Genomic DNA, 17,500 nt, shown 5'->3' with positions numbered 1-17,500 from the left:
AAGAAGAAGAAGAAGAAGAAGAAGAAGAAGAAGAAGAAGAAGAAGAAGAAGAAGAAGAAGAAGAAGAAGAATGTTGACGATGACGATGACGATGACGACGACGACAACAACAAATGATAAAACTCACCGATTCAAAGCACAGAAAACAGATTGACAATATTTTAAATCCTCACCAAATAAGCAACCGTTCCACGAGAATAGCTCGAGCACGCCACTACCCGTTGCTTCACGCCACCTCGATCTCCAGCGATGAACACGGGAGAATGGATGGTGAGATGAATCCCTGGCGCTCCCATCATCAGCACAATCTCTCGTGTTTGATGCTGATCTAGCCTCACACCAACCGCGCCCGTTACAAGCCGGGGTCAAATAGAAGCTAACTGGAGGCCATTTTATCATTGTGTGGTCCGTTGTTATTGCGGCTATGTCGTGGTCTTGTGGTATGCCGCTCACTTTTGGATCGAAATGATCTGGGGTTGACTCTCGCTTGGTGCATTGTTGAATCCTCGGAAAAGTCTCTTTACTGTTGTGAGTATTATGCCTGAATGCATATCATCACTAGTTTGGTGTAGAGACAAAATCTAACACGTCACATTCCTGGTGATTTTGAACCCAAATTTGGTATTCGTTTCATATGGATAATAAACAAAAATTTAAAAAAAAATGGCCTATATTCATCCCATATGGGACATTTTTCTCTAGGGTGTATTCCAAGGGAAGACTGGAATAACCCAGGCGTCAGCCGCAGTGTGAGCCTCGCCGCAAATTGAGCTAGGGTGAAGCGACTTGCTCAAGGCCACACAGCGCACTCGGGACCGTACGTGTACGATGCAATGCCCTTGATGCTTAGCCGGCCACGATGACCCCTAATAGGATGAGATAGAATACATCTTAGGCGCGGATTGTTAGAGAGAATGTTTAAGTGGCCATGAAAGGGTTAACGGTGACGGAGGTAGAGACTGCATCAAAACCGAAGAGTTAACGAAACCGACACGAATGGAATTAAAACAGCTGACTGCCATGCTATGGAAAATCTCGTGTTCAGAGGCTTGCCCCGAAGACTCTTCCTTCAATTATCGATCGATTGAAATGAACCCCATCTTGTTGATGGGACATTTAGGACGACTTCGCGAAGTCTCAGGTTTGAGAGTTTCTGCTAAGAGGAGGGTCACCTAGATCGATCGCTATTTGAATGACGAGTTTTCTAACCAAAGTTAGAAATATCAGTCTTTGAAGACTACGACAATGAATTAATTAATGGGAGAAATGTATAGTCAGGTTTTCACACTGTGCGGCTATGTGCTCTCGTGGTATGACACTCGCTTTCGGATCGGAAGATCATAGGTTCGAGCCACTCTCGGCGCATAGTATAGTCCTTGGAAAAGGCTCTTTACTCACATTTTCTCACTGTACGCAGGTGTAAAATGAGTGCCTGACCGTCAACATCGTTGTCTCTATCCGAAAACAATGTAATATCGCCTGACAGGTGCCATGTCTCGTCCTACATGTTAAGTCTTGCTGTTAGTCAGGGACCCCTTGTAAAGTGCTTTTAGCACGTTTAGTGGATATTGCACTTTATAAAAGCTCAATTATAAATCTCAATCGATCACATTATGATTCGTTGCTGTACAACGGTTGGCTATTTCTCAATAAATGTGAACACGCTGCTGTGTTGTAAACTTAGCCCTAAGTCCTGCTAAGCAATAAGACCAATTGGCTTCAACAGTCATGACGTCACTTCCCTCGTAATGACGCATAGTAACTTAGTAAAGTAACTGGCTCTAAACTATCGGAACAATGGCGGACGCCCAGGGGAGAAAAACATTATAAATAGGATCACGTTTTGACTTTTATACGTTCTGATCACATCACAAATGAAAAGTTGTAGCCAGCATGAAGAATAAAAAGTACCAATTTTCTTTGTTTAGAACCACTCTGCTCGTGACATCAGACTTTTGAATCCAATTGTGACGTTGGATATTTCTCAGACTGTGAACACTTTTCACTATGTGGGTCATTTTGAGCAAATTTTTCAAAGTGACCAATGAGCTCGGAGTCTCGGGTAAATCCCCAGAGGTGAAATAGGGACGAGATATGATCTGTTGGAGAAAATACCGGATCAACACACAAAACTGTGTGTAACCTTGACGTTCATGGTCTGGTTAATGCAGTTCAGTGAGAATTACTCATAAACGTAGAAGGCAAAAAAAAAAAAATAGCAAAGACCTGAGTGACCCACTGTCCAACAAGTAGTGACTGATTGGCTGGGTCTATCAGATAGGTGGAAAGTACTGAAATTGGTTTTATGTTTTGAAATTAAATCTGAACAAAAACACGCATTTAAATTTTTTCTAAATAACTTGCCCTTTAAAAATGGATTAAATTAAATGACCTCCTGTAAAAACCACAGAAACCTGTGACCTCAATGAGGAGAAGCATGTCGAGGAGGAGGAGGAGGAGGAGGAGGAGGAGGTCGAGGAGGAGGAGGAGGAGGAGGAGGAGGAGGTCGAGGAGGAGGATGAGGTCGAGGAGTAGGAGGAGGAGGAGGGAGGAGGAGGAGGAGGAGGAGGAGGTCAAGGAGTAGGAGGAGGAGGAGGAGAAGGATGTCGAGGAGTAGTAGGAGGAGGAGGTCGAGGAGTAGGAGGAGGAGGAGGAGGAGGAGGAGGAGGAGGAGGAGGAGGTCGAGGAGTAGGAGGAGCAGGAGGAGGAGGAGGAGGTCGAGGAGGAGGTCGAGGAGTAGGAGGAGGAGGAGGAGGTCGAGGAGGAGGAGGAGGAGGAGGGAGAAGGAGGAGGTCGAGGAGTAGGAGGAGGAGGAAGTCGAGGAGTAGGAGGACGAGGAGGAGGAGAAGGAGGAGGTCAATGAGTAGGAGGAGGAGGAGGAGGAGAAGGAGGAGGTCAATGAGTAGGAGGAGGAGGAAGAGGAGAAGGAGGAGGAGATCAAGGAGTAGAAGAAGAAGAAGAAGAAGAAGAAGAAGAAGAAGAAGAAGAAGAAGAAGAAGAAGATATTTAGCATTGCCCCATCGATGTCATAGTGATTGTCCAATTCCCATCTTCCCTAGAGTCCAATGTAACCTCATGTCCCATTGACACAGTTAGTACCTGCAGTCCTTCCTATCGATTCGTCGCTCCAACATCGTCTTATAGAGCTATATCACCCATACGAATTTCAATGTAATCAAGAATTTCTTGCTATCCCTTAAATAAATAGGACGCTTATCGATGACGAAGTACGAGTGCCTTCTGTCATATAAATATATATATATATATATATATATATATATATATATATATATATATATATATATATATATATATATATATATATATATATATATATAATATTTATAGGGAATGAGATTAGCGGAAGAGTAGCGTCCCTTGATTGGACGTCACCCATAGTCTCTGACGTCACCGGCGGAAAAGTTATTAGAGAAAGAACGTCATGTTGGTTGTGCGCATGCGTCTCTCGTCCTCGCTTCCGGTGAAAGCGGCTTGAGACACCTCAAAACCAAATTGACGTTCTCCTTGTAAGATGACGTCCAATCAAGGGACGCTACTCTTCCGCTAATCTCATTCCCTATATATTTATTTCTCCTGGGTCGGGATACCAATCGATTTGTTGTTAACGCTAATGGACCGCGAAGTACTTTCGACCTATCCGATAGACTCAGCAATCAAGCACTACTAATTGGACAATTAGCCCCCTTACCACTCGGGATCGATCTTGCGTGTGAAGAGATGGTTCTCTACCGACTGAGCTATCGGGCCCCCATTTTGCGTGATAAAGACGACAGCTGTTATCGTGGGACATTTAACCTGGTCACGGCCGGAATCTGGAAAAAAATGGATTTAAATATTTGGCCAGAAAACTCATTCTTCAAACGTCAAGCGATATAAACGACCTTCACCTTGGCAATATCTCTTTAACCTGGGACCTGGCGAAGTTTTGCTTAAAGTCCCAGGCTTGAGAGTTTTTGGCGTTCCATTTTCCAAGAAGAGGATCATTTAAATCGACGGATATTTAAAGGAGGATTTTATGGCCAAATTTTTATATACGTGTTTTTTCCAGAGAAGGGCATTTAACTGGTGAATACGAAATGGAATTGTATTTCGCAACGGGCGCCATTACAACCGCCGAGAGAGGAGTGGCTAATTAAAGATAATCATATCATTGCCTGGAATGAGAATCGTGATATGAAGAGAGTAACGTGTGCAAAAAGGAACACAACATCTATAAAGAGAAACACAAAACTAAACATGGAACGTTTCGAACCAAAAATCCTTCTTCAGCCAGTGGCAAGTTCAAAATGGTTTTGATATAAAATTTTAACTTGGATCATGTTTGTCATTATTGGCGAAACGATTGAGCGGCTATGATGTCCAGTGGCATGACTCTGGGGTGTGGACCAGAAAGGCCACGGTTTGAGTCCCACTCTGAGCGGCACATCGTTGAGTCCTTGGAAAAAGACTCTTTGCTCGCATTATCTCACTGTACTAGGGTGTAGAATGGATTGTCAGCTGTTAACAGTGTATCTCTGACGGAAGAAAATTGTAATATAACCCAACAGTCGTGTTGTCTAGTCATTCATGACAGTTTTTTTATCATGACTTTTACCGATACATGGCACACTAGTATCAATTGTTATAGATGGTATGCGCTTGGCGAAAATGCTCCCAACATTGCCGTCTGGAAGTATAACGGACCAACACACAAAACTGTGTGTATCCATGAACGTTTATAGTCTGGTTAATAAAGTTTAGTGAGAATTACTCATAAACGTGGATGGCAAAAAACAATAACAAAGACCTCAGTGACGTCATCTTCGTTATATCTATAATAACATGACTATCAATGGTCATATACATATACATATTAAACACACAAATACACACACACACATACATAGACACAGAAATGTACACACACGACCTCCCTCACACACACACACACACACACACACACACACAATATATATATATATATATATATATATATATATATATATATATATATATATATATATATACAAACGGTACGTTTCATCTCGCAAGCTAAAGTTGATAATATTTTACTGAAACGCATAGTATCAGTGCAAAGGAACACGAGCATAGCTGTTGATGATATGCGTTTAGGTCAAATACTCACACTATTCGCCCACGCGGATAAACCATACCATGTTCGCGTCGTTTCGGTAAAATTTCAAAGCAATACTGCATTTGAATCGTGTTATCATTAAGTGTGTTTTCATTCTTCAAGACAACCCAGAGGCAGAAAATTGGGTGAAAAACTCATTGAAGAAAATGTGTAAAAAGCGTTAGTAAAAAAAATGATAAGGCATCAATAATTTAGGGGAGATCTTATAACACAGTATAGAAGATCATTCCTATCAATGCATACAGACTGTTATACTCCTGTCTCTGTATGTGTGTGTGTGTGTGTGTGTGTGTGTGTGTGTAGGGGTGTGTGGAAGTGTGCGTGTGATTAAGGGAGTGTGTCTGGGTTTTCGAAACTGTTATGAAACGTCATCTTTATTTTGATCATTTATCATTTATCATTTATTTGATGTTTATATGTTGTTATTTTATTAATGTATTTTTGTCTATCTATGTATTGTATTTTTAATTTCAAACATTGAAAACCAAATTGCCATTTTGTGGACAATAAAGATTATTATCAATAATATTATTATCATTATTATTATTATTATTATTATTATTATTATTATTATTATTATTATTATTATTATTATTATTATTATTATTATTATTATTATTATTATTATTATTATTATTATTATTATCATTATTATTATTATTATTATTATTATTATTATTATTATTATTATTATTATTATTATTATTATTATTATTATTATTATTATTATGTTGGTTTGAATGGACATCGCTCTAATCTAGTTCCTCTCCCAATGGAAGTCGTGGAATTTGTGGTAGTCAGTTTCGTTTGGTCGTGTCAAAGATGTCATTGTCCTGGACTTCTCGGTCACAGCCATCATGGTCACTTTATACATGCTGTCTTTTTACATGATTTGGAGATGACATTTGTTTCCTTTATAATTCTAATTCTTGGATATCCTTTTTAATATTTATTGTTGCTTTGCATTTCGTTACGGTTGTGGTTTCTGATGATTTCCTGTGCTTTGAGTTGACCTTTGACATTTTCTTTTGTTTGTGCCATGCTACATTGTCGCTGGGATTATCTCTGAGCAGACTACTAGACAATTCGTCTAGCTCCAATTCTCTGATCGGACTACCATACAGTTCGTCAAGCTCCATGTCTCTGAGCAGACTACCAGACAGTTTTTCTAGCTCCATGTCTCTAAACAGACTTCTAGACAATTCGTCTAGCTCCATGTCTCTGGTCGGACTACCAGATAGTTCGTCAGGCTCAGAAGAGAGTGGATGACCGGTTTTTCAGCATCAAAGAAACCATAACGTGTTTGACGTTTCTACGGCCTCAGGAATCCACTCATTACCTTACAGTCACAATGCCCAAAATGGCGAATATTTTCACTGACGGTCCAGACCTGAAGGACCCTTGCCATGCCCAACCACCATTGCCGATTTAAGAAATAAAGAGATCTATGAAAAATGATGGTATCCAGCACTGGAGCGCAAAAACATACATACTGTCTGTGAGGACACTCCATCTTGGCCATTCCTGAGGTATACGGACGATAGGCATGGACTCTATTTCCTCCTAGTCCACGAATATATAAAATGATGCGAAGGTTGGACTACATCGTGATGAGCAGGCTAAGGCCGAGAACCTATTCATCGAATTTCAGGACGTCGTAGCTGATTGGGACTTCAACTTAGGCAGCAGCCTCTTATGGTTCTCACACTTCTGTGTTATCACGATCGACCCAATCAGCAAAGTCACAACACACCGTTCGACTAGATGCTCTGCCGTTTCGGGTTCTTGCCCACATCGGGTACATGTTGGACAACTTAGGCAGCTTTACTGGGGCGTAATTATATTAATACAGGGAATGAACCCCTGTCAAGCTTGGTCTGAGGAGAACACCTGTTTACTTTATGAACTATTGGATATTGGATTATATGCTAGATGCAGGAGTTATACAACCCTCGACGTTTGATTGGGCAGATGCGTCAGATTTTAGTTTGCAAGGCGGATAGTGGATTCAGATGGTGTTTCGACTACAGGCTACTGATTCAGGGAACAAGGAAGGATGTCTTCCCAATATGTCGGAATGTACCAATACCTTGAAATGAAATTGGTGGATTTCAATTTTGGATGCTAATTCCGCATACTGGCAATAACTTGTCCATCCTGATTCAAAGGAGAAAACCGCATTCAGGACAAGGATAGGCTTGTTTGGATTCAACAAACTGCTATTTGGATTCTGCCATTTTGGAACGCTTGCCAACACTACAATCTCCCACAACGGACGCTTGCCAACACTACGACCTCCCACAACGGACGATTGCCAGCACTACGACCTCTAACAACGGACGCTTGCCAACACTACGACCTCCCACAACGGACGCTTGCCAACACTACAATCTCCCACAACGGACGCTTGCCAACACTACGACCTCCCACAACGGACGCTTGCCAACACTACGACCTCCCACAACGGACGCTTGCCAACACTACGACCTCCCACAACGGACGCTTGCCAACACTACGACCTCCCACAACGGACGCTTGCCAACACTACGACCTCCCACAACGGACGCTTGCCAACACTACAATCTCCCACAACGGACGCTTGCCAACACTACGACCTCCCACAACGGACGATTGCCAGCACTACGACCTCTAACAACGGACGCTTGCCAACACTACGACCTCTAACAACGGACGCTTGCCAACACTACGTGGGGCTCACAACGGACGCTTGCCAACACTACGACCTCCCACAACGGACGCTTGCCAACACTACGATCTCCCACAACGGACGCTCGCCAACACTACGGGTCCCTAATCAGGCTATTGAGCGCGGTGTCCGCAAGGCGTACCGTACGATTTTGGACTCGCTACCTGCGGAGGAGTCGGACTGGACGGCCCCGTTCAGTCCCCGAGAAGTGGGTGCAGCCATTAGCAAAGTGAAGAACGGCAAAGCAGCAGGGATAGATGGTGTATATCCCGATATGGTGACGCATCTGGGCCCCAGGGCACGGGCCTGGCTAGCAGAGGCAATGTCCGACGTCCTTCCAAAAGGAAAGCTTCTACAAGTGTGGAAGCATGCGAAGATAGTTGCCATCCTGAAGCCAGGGAAACCGGCGAAGGAGGCAGACAGTTACAGACCCATATCGCTGCTGAGCTGTCTTTACAAATTGTTGGAGCGTGTTCTATTAAACCGATGGGGGCCGGTCCTAGACGCCGCTCTGCCACCCGAGCAGGCAGGCTTCATTAAAGGGAGGTGCACCACGGAGCAGGTCATTGCCCTTACAGAGCATATTGAGAACGGGTTCGACAGAAAACAGCAAACAGGTGCTGTCTTTATAGACCTATCAGCGGTGCAAAAAGACCTTGAAGTTGTTCTCTTTGATCTTAGGGGAAAGGCAATCCCACGTCGCGCTGGGAGACGTCACGAGAAAAGTAAGGAAACTGAAGAATGGGGTCCCTCAGGGGTCGGTACATGCGCCAATGCTGTTTAACGTTTACATTAGCGATATGCCGAACACTTCCTCCCTGAGGCTGGGATACGCAGACGACTGGGCACTCGTTACTCAGAGTAAAGTGTGGACCCGTCTCGAGAGCGTACTCAGCGAGGACGTCACCAGACTCAAATCCTACTTTGACAAGTGGTACCTGAAGATGAACACTTCAAAAACCGTGGCCACTGCATTTCAGTGGTTGGCACAACTGAATTTCCTAGTCGGGGACCAGCCACTCCCATATGAGCCGCATCCAAAATATCTAGGGGTGACGTTGGATCGCAGCCTTACCTATCGGGTGCATCTCGAATGGGTTGCCCGGAGGATAGAGAAGCTGAATTGTCTTCTGAGGAAGCTGGCGGGATCGACTTGGGGCGCTAGCCAAGCGGTCCTGAGAACGTCCACCCTGGCACTATGCTAATCCACCGCGGAGTATTGCGCTCCAGTGTGGGGTAGAAGCAGAAACGTTGAGAAGGTCGATGTAAACCTTCGCAAGTCGATGCACATAGTGTCGGGAACGCTAGCAACAACCCCTAGAGAATGGGGCCCGATAATGACAGCGATCCAGCCCCCCGATGTCCGGAGGGAAACGATTACGGGAAACTGGCTGAGTAAGATCAAAGAGAGAGGGAATGGGGATACCCCTCTCATGCGCATAATGGACGGTGCCCCCGTTTCGAGCCGAAATAAGTCCCGGCAACCCTTGTACGCAGAATCCCTGACTACGGACAGAGCTGCACATACGAGATGAAAGTCGGTTTGGACGAATTCAATCCCTCGTGGGGGCGGGTACCTACACTCCTCTAAGCTTGGTGAGACGTTGCCAGGCTTTGATACCAGTAAGAGGAGACACTGGGTAGCTGCGAATCGGCTTCGGTCGAGGAGCTGCCTAACGGCAAGTGCATTACATCGGTGGGGTCTAACTTCCTGTCCAATATGTCCACGCTGTGGGCAAGAACCCGAGACAGCAGAGCATCTAGTCGAAAGGTGTGTTGTGACGATGCTACCAGGCGGGTGTGCGACGGTGCACGAATGCGGACCGGACGTTGCTGATTGGGTCGATCGTCATAACATAATAGTGTGAACCATAAGAGGCTGCTGCCAACACTACGACATCCCACAACGTACGCTTGCCAACACTACGACCTCCCACAACGGACGCTTGCCAACACTACGACCTCCCACAACGGACGCTTGCCAACACTACGACCTCCCACAACGTACGCTTGCCAACACTACGACCTCCCACAAGGTACGATTGCCAGCACTACGACCTCCCACAACGGACGCTTGCCAATACTACGACCTCCCACAACGTACGATTGCCAGCACTACGACCTCCCACAACGCACGGTTGCCAGCACTACGACCTCCCACAACGGAAGCTTGCCAACACTACGACCTCCCATAACGGGCGCTTGCCAACACTACGGGTTGCTCACAACGCATTATCAGAAGTGCAATCTGGCGGGTGCTTACTGAAGAGAAAAGGAACCTTTGACTCAGACGTGGACCTCACGATCCCCTCGGGTCCTCTGACACAATTGTCACTGGGATGGATGTTATCAATGAGGGTAGACCTGTGTAATTAACACGACAAATCCGAGGATTGGACGACCCTGCCGATATTGACCTTGACAACATCGATATGGAGGAGACCAGGAAGCTGCGGTTTTTCGTATACATGTTTTAATCTGTCTTGCGACGAATGCCCAGAGGCATAACGTTGTTTTTATACGTATTTAGTCATCTTATATATTTTGTGTTAAGCGCCGAGAACAAAGAGTTTACCAAAAACAAAACCAATAGCGCTAAATAATATGTTCTTTTAGAGCGTAGGAAAAAGTAAATAAAACTCTTGAGTTATGAGAGCAATACAATTATTATAAGACAAAATGCTGGAGATCAGATGAAAATAAAACGTGACATGTTACCATAGTTTCTTGTTGGTATTTCCTGAAGAAGGGTTATGAGACCGAAACCTTCAGTGTTTGGTTTTTTGTTCTAATATGACTCTGTTATGAAGCCTATTCATTTTATATTGATACTTTTTATAATCCACAGTTTCAACCAGCTTTGTATCACTTTTGACGTGAAATTGACATGTAGCACAGACATTGAACGGAAATGCACCAAAAACTCATATGTCGACATCACCAATGAACGGATGATTAGGAATTCAAAGCAAGCAGACGATGTGCTTAATGTGATTGTCGTCGGATTATAAATTCATATTGATCTGACAATCAATCCATTACCAAGCCAGGTTGACACATGTCAAAGTCACATTGACTGGTACTGTGTAACACAGTGAGTCCAGACAATCATCTGATGTCCGGCATCCACCAAGTGAAGTGTCCATCCCTTGTTGTTTGGGTCATTCTATTTTTGGCATTGCCAGCAGATACAATAGGTAAGACTATTCTAGATACAATGCTCATTCTCAACTATATTTCTGTTTCATGATCTCATCTGAGGTCTTTTGGGAGGCTTTCCGCATGTTCCCCGAGCTAAGGGAAACAACCCAAATATTCCATAAACTAACCCGAAAAAAATAAAACCTCGTACCTTTCACTAAACCTAATATATAGGACCGTAATAACTAACCCTACTAATAGGTAAAAAAGTTCTCCGACCTCAAGCTCAACCTAATAAACACTCTAGAACTGCTTTGCGCCACCTTTCAATACTTCAACGCCGAAATGGCGGCGGAGAACCGAAACAATGGTCATATTAGAACATTTTTAACTTTTACCAATCACACAAGGTTGGTTCTAGAGTTTTTAAAATGCTACTTAAATTTAGATCGACAAATTGAATAAGTAAACGTCTGACAATTGATCCATAGTTAAAATAACAATATAACGTGAAGCTAAATCTAGGAACGTGCGGAAGGCCTCCCAATCTTTCTATTATTTATGTAGTCAAGCGGAATAACACCCGCCATAGGATCGGAATGTCCTGGTTTAGAGTCTTGTCCTAAACAACGCATAGTTTAGTCCTTTGAAAAGGCTCTATATTCACATTCTCTCACCGCACTCAGGTGTAAAATCATTACAAGACCGTTAATGCGTTGAATCTTTCAGAATAATTGACTTATACTACGTGTTACGTGTTGCTGTTGGTTGGGGACCCTTTGTAAAGCGCTTTGAGCACGTTTAGTAGATAGTGCTCGTTTTAACGAGAGCGCCTCAGCATGATATTATTCCCGAAAAAAGTAACGCACCGATTGCCTCAGCTCACGTCTGCGCCAGACAATTTTCACTGTGATATTTTGCAAGAGGGCAATTTTTTGGTGATCATCAGTAACGATCATCGATCCTCGCTCAATCACGCCCCGTGTTCGTAACAATCTGCCCATAAATCCTGCTACTGATGTAGTTATACCACCTTATGATTCAATATGTAACCTATTTATTATTAGTTCTCAGAAGGACAGGTTACATACACATTTCCAATGAGTTTGGGACCGAAAGAGAAGAAAGCGTAATTGATGGTCAAGGTTTATCTCTATTATTGATAATATGCAATTACGCTCAGCTGCGTTATACGTTAAAAAGCTTTTTCCTTCTCCTTCTTTAAAGCTTTGTTAATATACAATTACGCTCAGCTGCGTTATACGTTGAAAAGCTTTTTCCTTCTCCTTCTCTAAAGCTTTCAAATTGGTTCATTGATCCAAAGATAGCGACGATCCAGTAGGAATAAAAAGTGAATTCACTTTCATAAAAAAGTAATTGGTCTGCATAAACAACAGGCAGAAAACAGGATTTTAAGGTAAAGTTACGAGCTTTGGGCGAGACGGCACCGATTGCGTTATTGGATATTAGCTCAGAGCACACAAGATACGCTAGAATAAGATCCAGATTTGAAAGTTGTTGGTTCAAGCCACGGTGTCGGCACTTAAATAAACGAATACGAAATTAAAGTAAAAAGGTAGCCAGGAGCCATGACCTAGGTGTCGTCGAGTAATAAGGTATCCAGGAGACCATGACCAATGTGTAGTCTTGTAAAAAGGTAGTCACGAGCCATGACCTAGGTGTCGTCTAGTAAAAGGTAGCCAGGAGCCATGACCTAGGTGCCGTCCAGTAAAAAGGTAGTCAGGAGCCATGACCTAGGTGTCGTCCAGTAAAAAGGTATCCAGGAGCCATGACCTAGGTGTCGTCTAGTAAAATGGTATTCAGGAACCATGACCTAGGTGTCGTCTAGCAAAAGGGTATCCAGGAGCCATGACCTAAGTGTCGTCCAGTAAAAGGTATCCACGACCCATGACCTAGGTGTCGTCTTGTAAAAAGGTAGTCAGGAGCCATGACCTAGGTGTCGTCTAGTAAAAGGTATCCAGGAGCCATGACCTAGGTGTCGTCTAGTAAAAAGGTATCCAGGAGCCATTACCAAGGTTTCGTCTAGTAAAAAGGTATCCAGGAGCCATGACCTAGGTGTCGTCTAGTAAAAAGGTATCCAGGAGCCATGACCTAGGTGTCGTCCAGTAAAAAGGTAGTCAGGAGCCATGACCTAGGTGTCGTCTAGTAAAAGGTAGCCACGAGCAATGACCTAGGTGTCGTCTTGTAAAAAGGTAGTCAGGAGCCATGACCAAGGTGTCGTCTAGTAAAAAGGCATCCAGGAGCCATGACCTAGGTGTCGACTAGTAAAAGTTAGCCACGAGCCATGACCTAGGTGTCCTCTAGTAAAAGGTACCCAGGAGTCATGACCTAGGTGTCGTCTTGTAAAAAGGTAGCCAGGAGGCATTACCTAGATGTCGTCTTGTAAAAAGGTAGTCAGGAGCCATGACCTAGGTGTCGTCCAGTAAAAAGGTAGTCAGGAACCATGACCTAGGTGTCGTCTAGTAAAAAGGTATCCAGGAGCCATGACCTAGGTGTCGTCTAGTAAAAAGGTATCCAGGAGCCATGACCTAGGTGTCGTCCAGTAAAAAGGTAGCCAGGAGCCATTACCTAGATGTCGTCTTGTAAAAAGGTAGTCAGGAACCATGACCTAGATGTCGTCCAGTAAAAAGTTATCCAGGAGCCAAGACCAAGGTGTCGTCTAGTAAAAAGGTATCCAGGAGCCATGACCTAGGTGTCGTCTAGTAAAAGGTATCCAGGAGCCATGACCTAGGTGTCGTCCAGTAAAAAGGTAGTCAGGAGCCATGACCTAGGTATCGTCTAGTAAAAAGGTAGTCAGGAGCCATGACCAAGGTGTCGTCTAGTAAAAAGGTATCCAGGAGCCATGACCCAGGTGTCGTCTAGTAAAAGGTAGCCACGAGCCATGACCTAGGTGTCGTCTTGTAAAAAGGTAGTCAGGAGCCATGACCAAGGTGTCGTCTAGTAAAAAGGCATCCAGGAGCCATGGCCTAGGTGTCGTCTAGTAAAAGGTATCCAGGAGCCATGACCTAGGTGTCGTCTTGTAAAAAGGTAGCCAGGAGCCATGATCTAGGTGTCGTCCAGTAAAAAGGTAGTAAGGAGCCATGACCTAGGTGTCGACTAGTAAAAGGTATCCAGGAGCCATGACCTAGGTGTAGTCTAGTGAAAAGGTATCCAGGAGCCATTACCAAGGTTTCGTCTAGTAAAAAGGTATCCAGGAGCCATGACCTAGGTGTCGTCCAGTAAAAAGGTATCCAGGAGCCATGACCTAGGTGTCGTCTAGTAAAACGGTAGTCAGGAACCATGACCTAGGTGTCGTCTAGTAAAAGGGTATCCAGGAGCCATGACCTAGGTGTCGTCCAGTAAAAGGTATCCACGACCCATGACCTAGGTGTCGTCTAGTAAAAAGGTAGTCAGGAGCCATGACCTAGGCATCGTCTAGTAAAAAGGTAGTCAGGAGCCATGACCAAGGTGTCGTCTAGTAAAAGGTAGCCACGAGCCATGACCTAGGTGTCGTCTTGTAAAAAGGTAGTCAGGAGCCATGACCAAGGTGTCGTCTAGTAAAAAGGCATCCAGGAGCCATGACCTAGGTGTCGTCTAGTAAAAGGGAGCCACGAGCCATGACCTACGTGTCGTCTAGTAAAGGGTACCCAGGAGCCATGACCTAGGTATCGTCTTGTAAAAAGGTAGCCAGGAGGCATTACCTAGATGTCGTCTTGTAAAAAGGTAGTCAGGAGCCATGACCTAGGTGTCGTCTTGTAAAAAGGTAGTCAGGAACCATGACCTAGGTGTCGTCCAGTAAAAAGTTATCCAGGAGCCAAGACCAAGGTGTCGTCTAGTAAAAAGATATCCAGGAGCCATGACCTAGGTGTCGTCTAGTAAAAAGGTAGTCAGGAGCCATGACCTAGGTGTCGTCTAGTAAAAAGGTAGTCAGGAACCATGATCTAGGTGTCGTCTAGCAAAAAGGTATCCAGGAGCCATGACCTAGGTGTCGTCTAGTAAAAAGGTAGTCAGGAACCATGATCTAGGTGTCGTCTAGTAAAAAGGTATCTAGGAGCCATGACCTAGATGTCGTTTTGTAAAAAGGTAGTCAGGAACCATGACCTAGGTGTCGTCCAGTAAAAAGTTATCCAGGAGCCATGACCTAGGTGTCGTCTAGTAAAAGGTAGCCACGAGCCATGACCTAGGTGTCGTCCAGCCCATTTAGAGTGTAAAACGTTAAGGACCGAAATGTTTGTTTATTGTTGTTTTGTGTAAAATTTCTATTTTTGCTCTTCCGGTGTTTCGTGGGTTTTTTTTCTTCTTTTTTATGAAGCTTGAGAGAGATTTTAATTGACTTATCAAAATCTAAAATGAAAACAGAAAACATTTTGTAACTTGGACTAGTTGAATTTGTTTGATCCCCCCTGACCCAGGTGATGGCAGACAGGTGAGTTACGTGGGCTGTATGAAGAGGACATCAACGTGGGCATTCAGGAAGAGAGTGGACAGTGCCAATGACACAAGGACGATGAGTGTCCAGCGATGTGTGGAAATGTGCTGGTATCGCAGAATGAAACTGGCTGGCATACAGGTAATCTGATGTCTGTTCTAATGAAAACAATAACGATAATTAGTGAAATTAATGGAAAGGAATCAGATACTGTTTTCATTTCTGGTTTGCCATTTATCAACAAAGCACGATTCATGAAACACGAAAGAATTAGAGATGCGAATGGTCATTCTTCTTCTTCTTCTTCTTCTTCTTCTTCTTCTTCTTCTTCTTCTTCTTCTTCTTCTTCTTCTCTTCTTCTTCTTCTTCTTCTTCTCTTCTTCTTCTTCTTCCTTCTTCTCTTCTTCTTCTTCTTCTTCTTCTTCTCTCTTCTTCTGTTCATATCTTCTTTTCTTTCCTACTCTGATGGTCTAAATCATCCATCCTCCATCTGTCGTCATAAAGATCATCCATCTCATCTTCGTCAATAAAGATCATCATCTCCTGCTCGTCATAAAGTCATCATCTCCATGCTATCGTCAATAAGATCATCCACCTCACATGCTGTCGTCAATAAAGATCATCCATCCTCCTGCTGGTCCGTCAATAAAGATCATCCATCCTCCATGCTGATGTCAATAAAGATCATCCATCCTCCATGCTGATCGTCAATAAAGATCATCCATCCTCCATGCTGGTCGTCAATAAAGATCATCCATCCTCCATGCTGGTCGTCAATAAAGATCATCCATCCTCCATGCTAATCGTCAATAAAGATCATCCAACCTCCATGCTGATCGTCAATAAAGATCATCCATCCTCCATGCTGGTCGTCAATAAAGATCATCCATCCTCCATGCTGGTCGTCAATAAAGATCATCCATCCTCCATGCTGGTCGTCAATGAAGATCATCCATCCTCCATGTTGGTCGTCAATAAAGATCATCCATCCTCCATAAATATCATCCATCCTCCATGCTGATCGTCAATAAAGATCATCCATTCTCCATGCTGGTCGTCAATAAAGATCATCCATCCTCCATGCTGGTCTTCAATAAAGATCATCCATCCTCCATGCTGGTCTTCAATAAAGATCATCCATCCTCCATGCTGATCGTCAATAAAGAGTATCCATCATCCATGCTGGTCGTCATTAAAGATCATCCATCCTCCATGCTGGTCGTCAATAAAGATCATCCATCCTCCATGCTGGTCGTCAATAAAGATCATCCATCCTCCATGCTGGTCGTCAATAAAGATCATCCATCCTCCATGCTGATCGTCGATACAGATCATCCATCCTCCATGCTGGTCGTCAATAAAGATCATCCATCCTCCATGCTGGTCGTCAATAAAGATCATCCATCCTCCATCCTGGTCGTCAATAAAGATCATCCATCCTCCATAAAGATCATCCATCCTCCATGCTGGTCGTCAATACAGATTATCCATCCTCCATGCTGATCGTCAATACAGACTATCCATCCTCCATGCTGGTCGTCAATACAGATCATCCATCCTCCATGCTGGTCGTCAATGCAAATCATCCATCCTCCATGCTGATCGTCAATACAGATCATCCATCCTCCATGCTGGTCGTCAATAAAGATCATCCATCCTCCATGCTGGTCGTCAATAAAGATCATCCATCCTCCATGTTCGTTGTCGATACAGATCATCCATCCTCCATGCTGATCGTCAATACAGATCATCAATCTTCCATGCTGGTCGTCAATACAGATCATCCATCCTCCATGCTGGTCGTCAATACAGATCATCCATCCTCCATGCTGATCGTCAATACAGATCATCCATCCTCCATGCTGGTCGTCAATAAAGATCATCCATCCTCCATGCTGATCGTCAATAAAGATCATCCATCCTCCATGCTGATCGTCAATAAAGATCATCCATCCTCCATCCTGGTCGTCAATAAAGATCATCCATCCTCCATGCTGGTCGTCAATAAAGATCATCCATCCTCCATGCTGGTTGTCAATAAAGATCATCCATCCTCCATGCTGGTCAT

The 17,500-nt window shown here is 44.0% G+C and overlaps 2 protein-coding genes across 4 annotated transcripts in view; one reads left to right on the top strand and one right to left on the bottom strand.

Moving 5' to 3' along the window:
- Nucleotides 1-246, bottom strand: part of LOC144970227 (uncharacterized) — a 63,989-nt gene extending 63,743 nt beyond the window's left edge. The window contains exon 1 of one of the 2 annotated variants that reach the window (XM_078909660.1): nucleotides 174-246. The gene's annotated coding sequence lies outside the window, so the exon portion shown is untranslated. Of the gene's footprint in view, nucleotides 1-127 lie in introns of both variants that reach the window. The other variant, XM_078909669.1, reaches the window with a different exon arrangement.
- Nucleotides 247-10,899: 10,653 nt separating this feature from the next.
- Nucleotides 10,900-17,500, top strand: part of LOC144970212 (uncharacterized) — a 54,972-nt gene continuing 48,371 nt past the window's right edge. For both annotated transcript variants that reach the window (XR_013644922.1, XM_078909623.1), the window contains exons 1-2: nucleotides 10,900-11,059; nucleotides 15,416-15,573. Coding sequence is in view for 1 of the 2 variants with exons in the window: in XM_078909623.1 (XP_078765749.1) it covers nucleotides 10,978-11,059; nucleotides 15,416-15,573 (240 nt within the window). In the remaining variant the exon portion in view is untranslated. The remainder of the gene's footprint in view (nucleotides 11,060-15,415; nucleotides 15,574-17,500) is intronic.

Source organism: Berghia stephanieae, chromosome 1 (genome assembly GCF_034508935.2).
Source record: "Berghia stephanieae isolate SIO BIC M18660-M18661 chromosome 1, UCSD_Bste_1.3, whole genome shotgun sequence".
NCBI classification, from domain to species: domain Eukaryota; kingdom Metazoa; phylum Mollusca; class Gastropoda; order Nudibranchia; family Aeolidiidae; genus Berghia; species Berghia stephanieae.
Note: the sequence above shows the minus strand (reverse complement) of the source record. Positions and strands in the feature narration are given on the sequence as shown.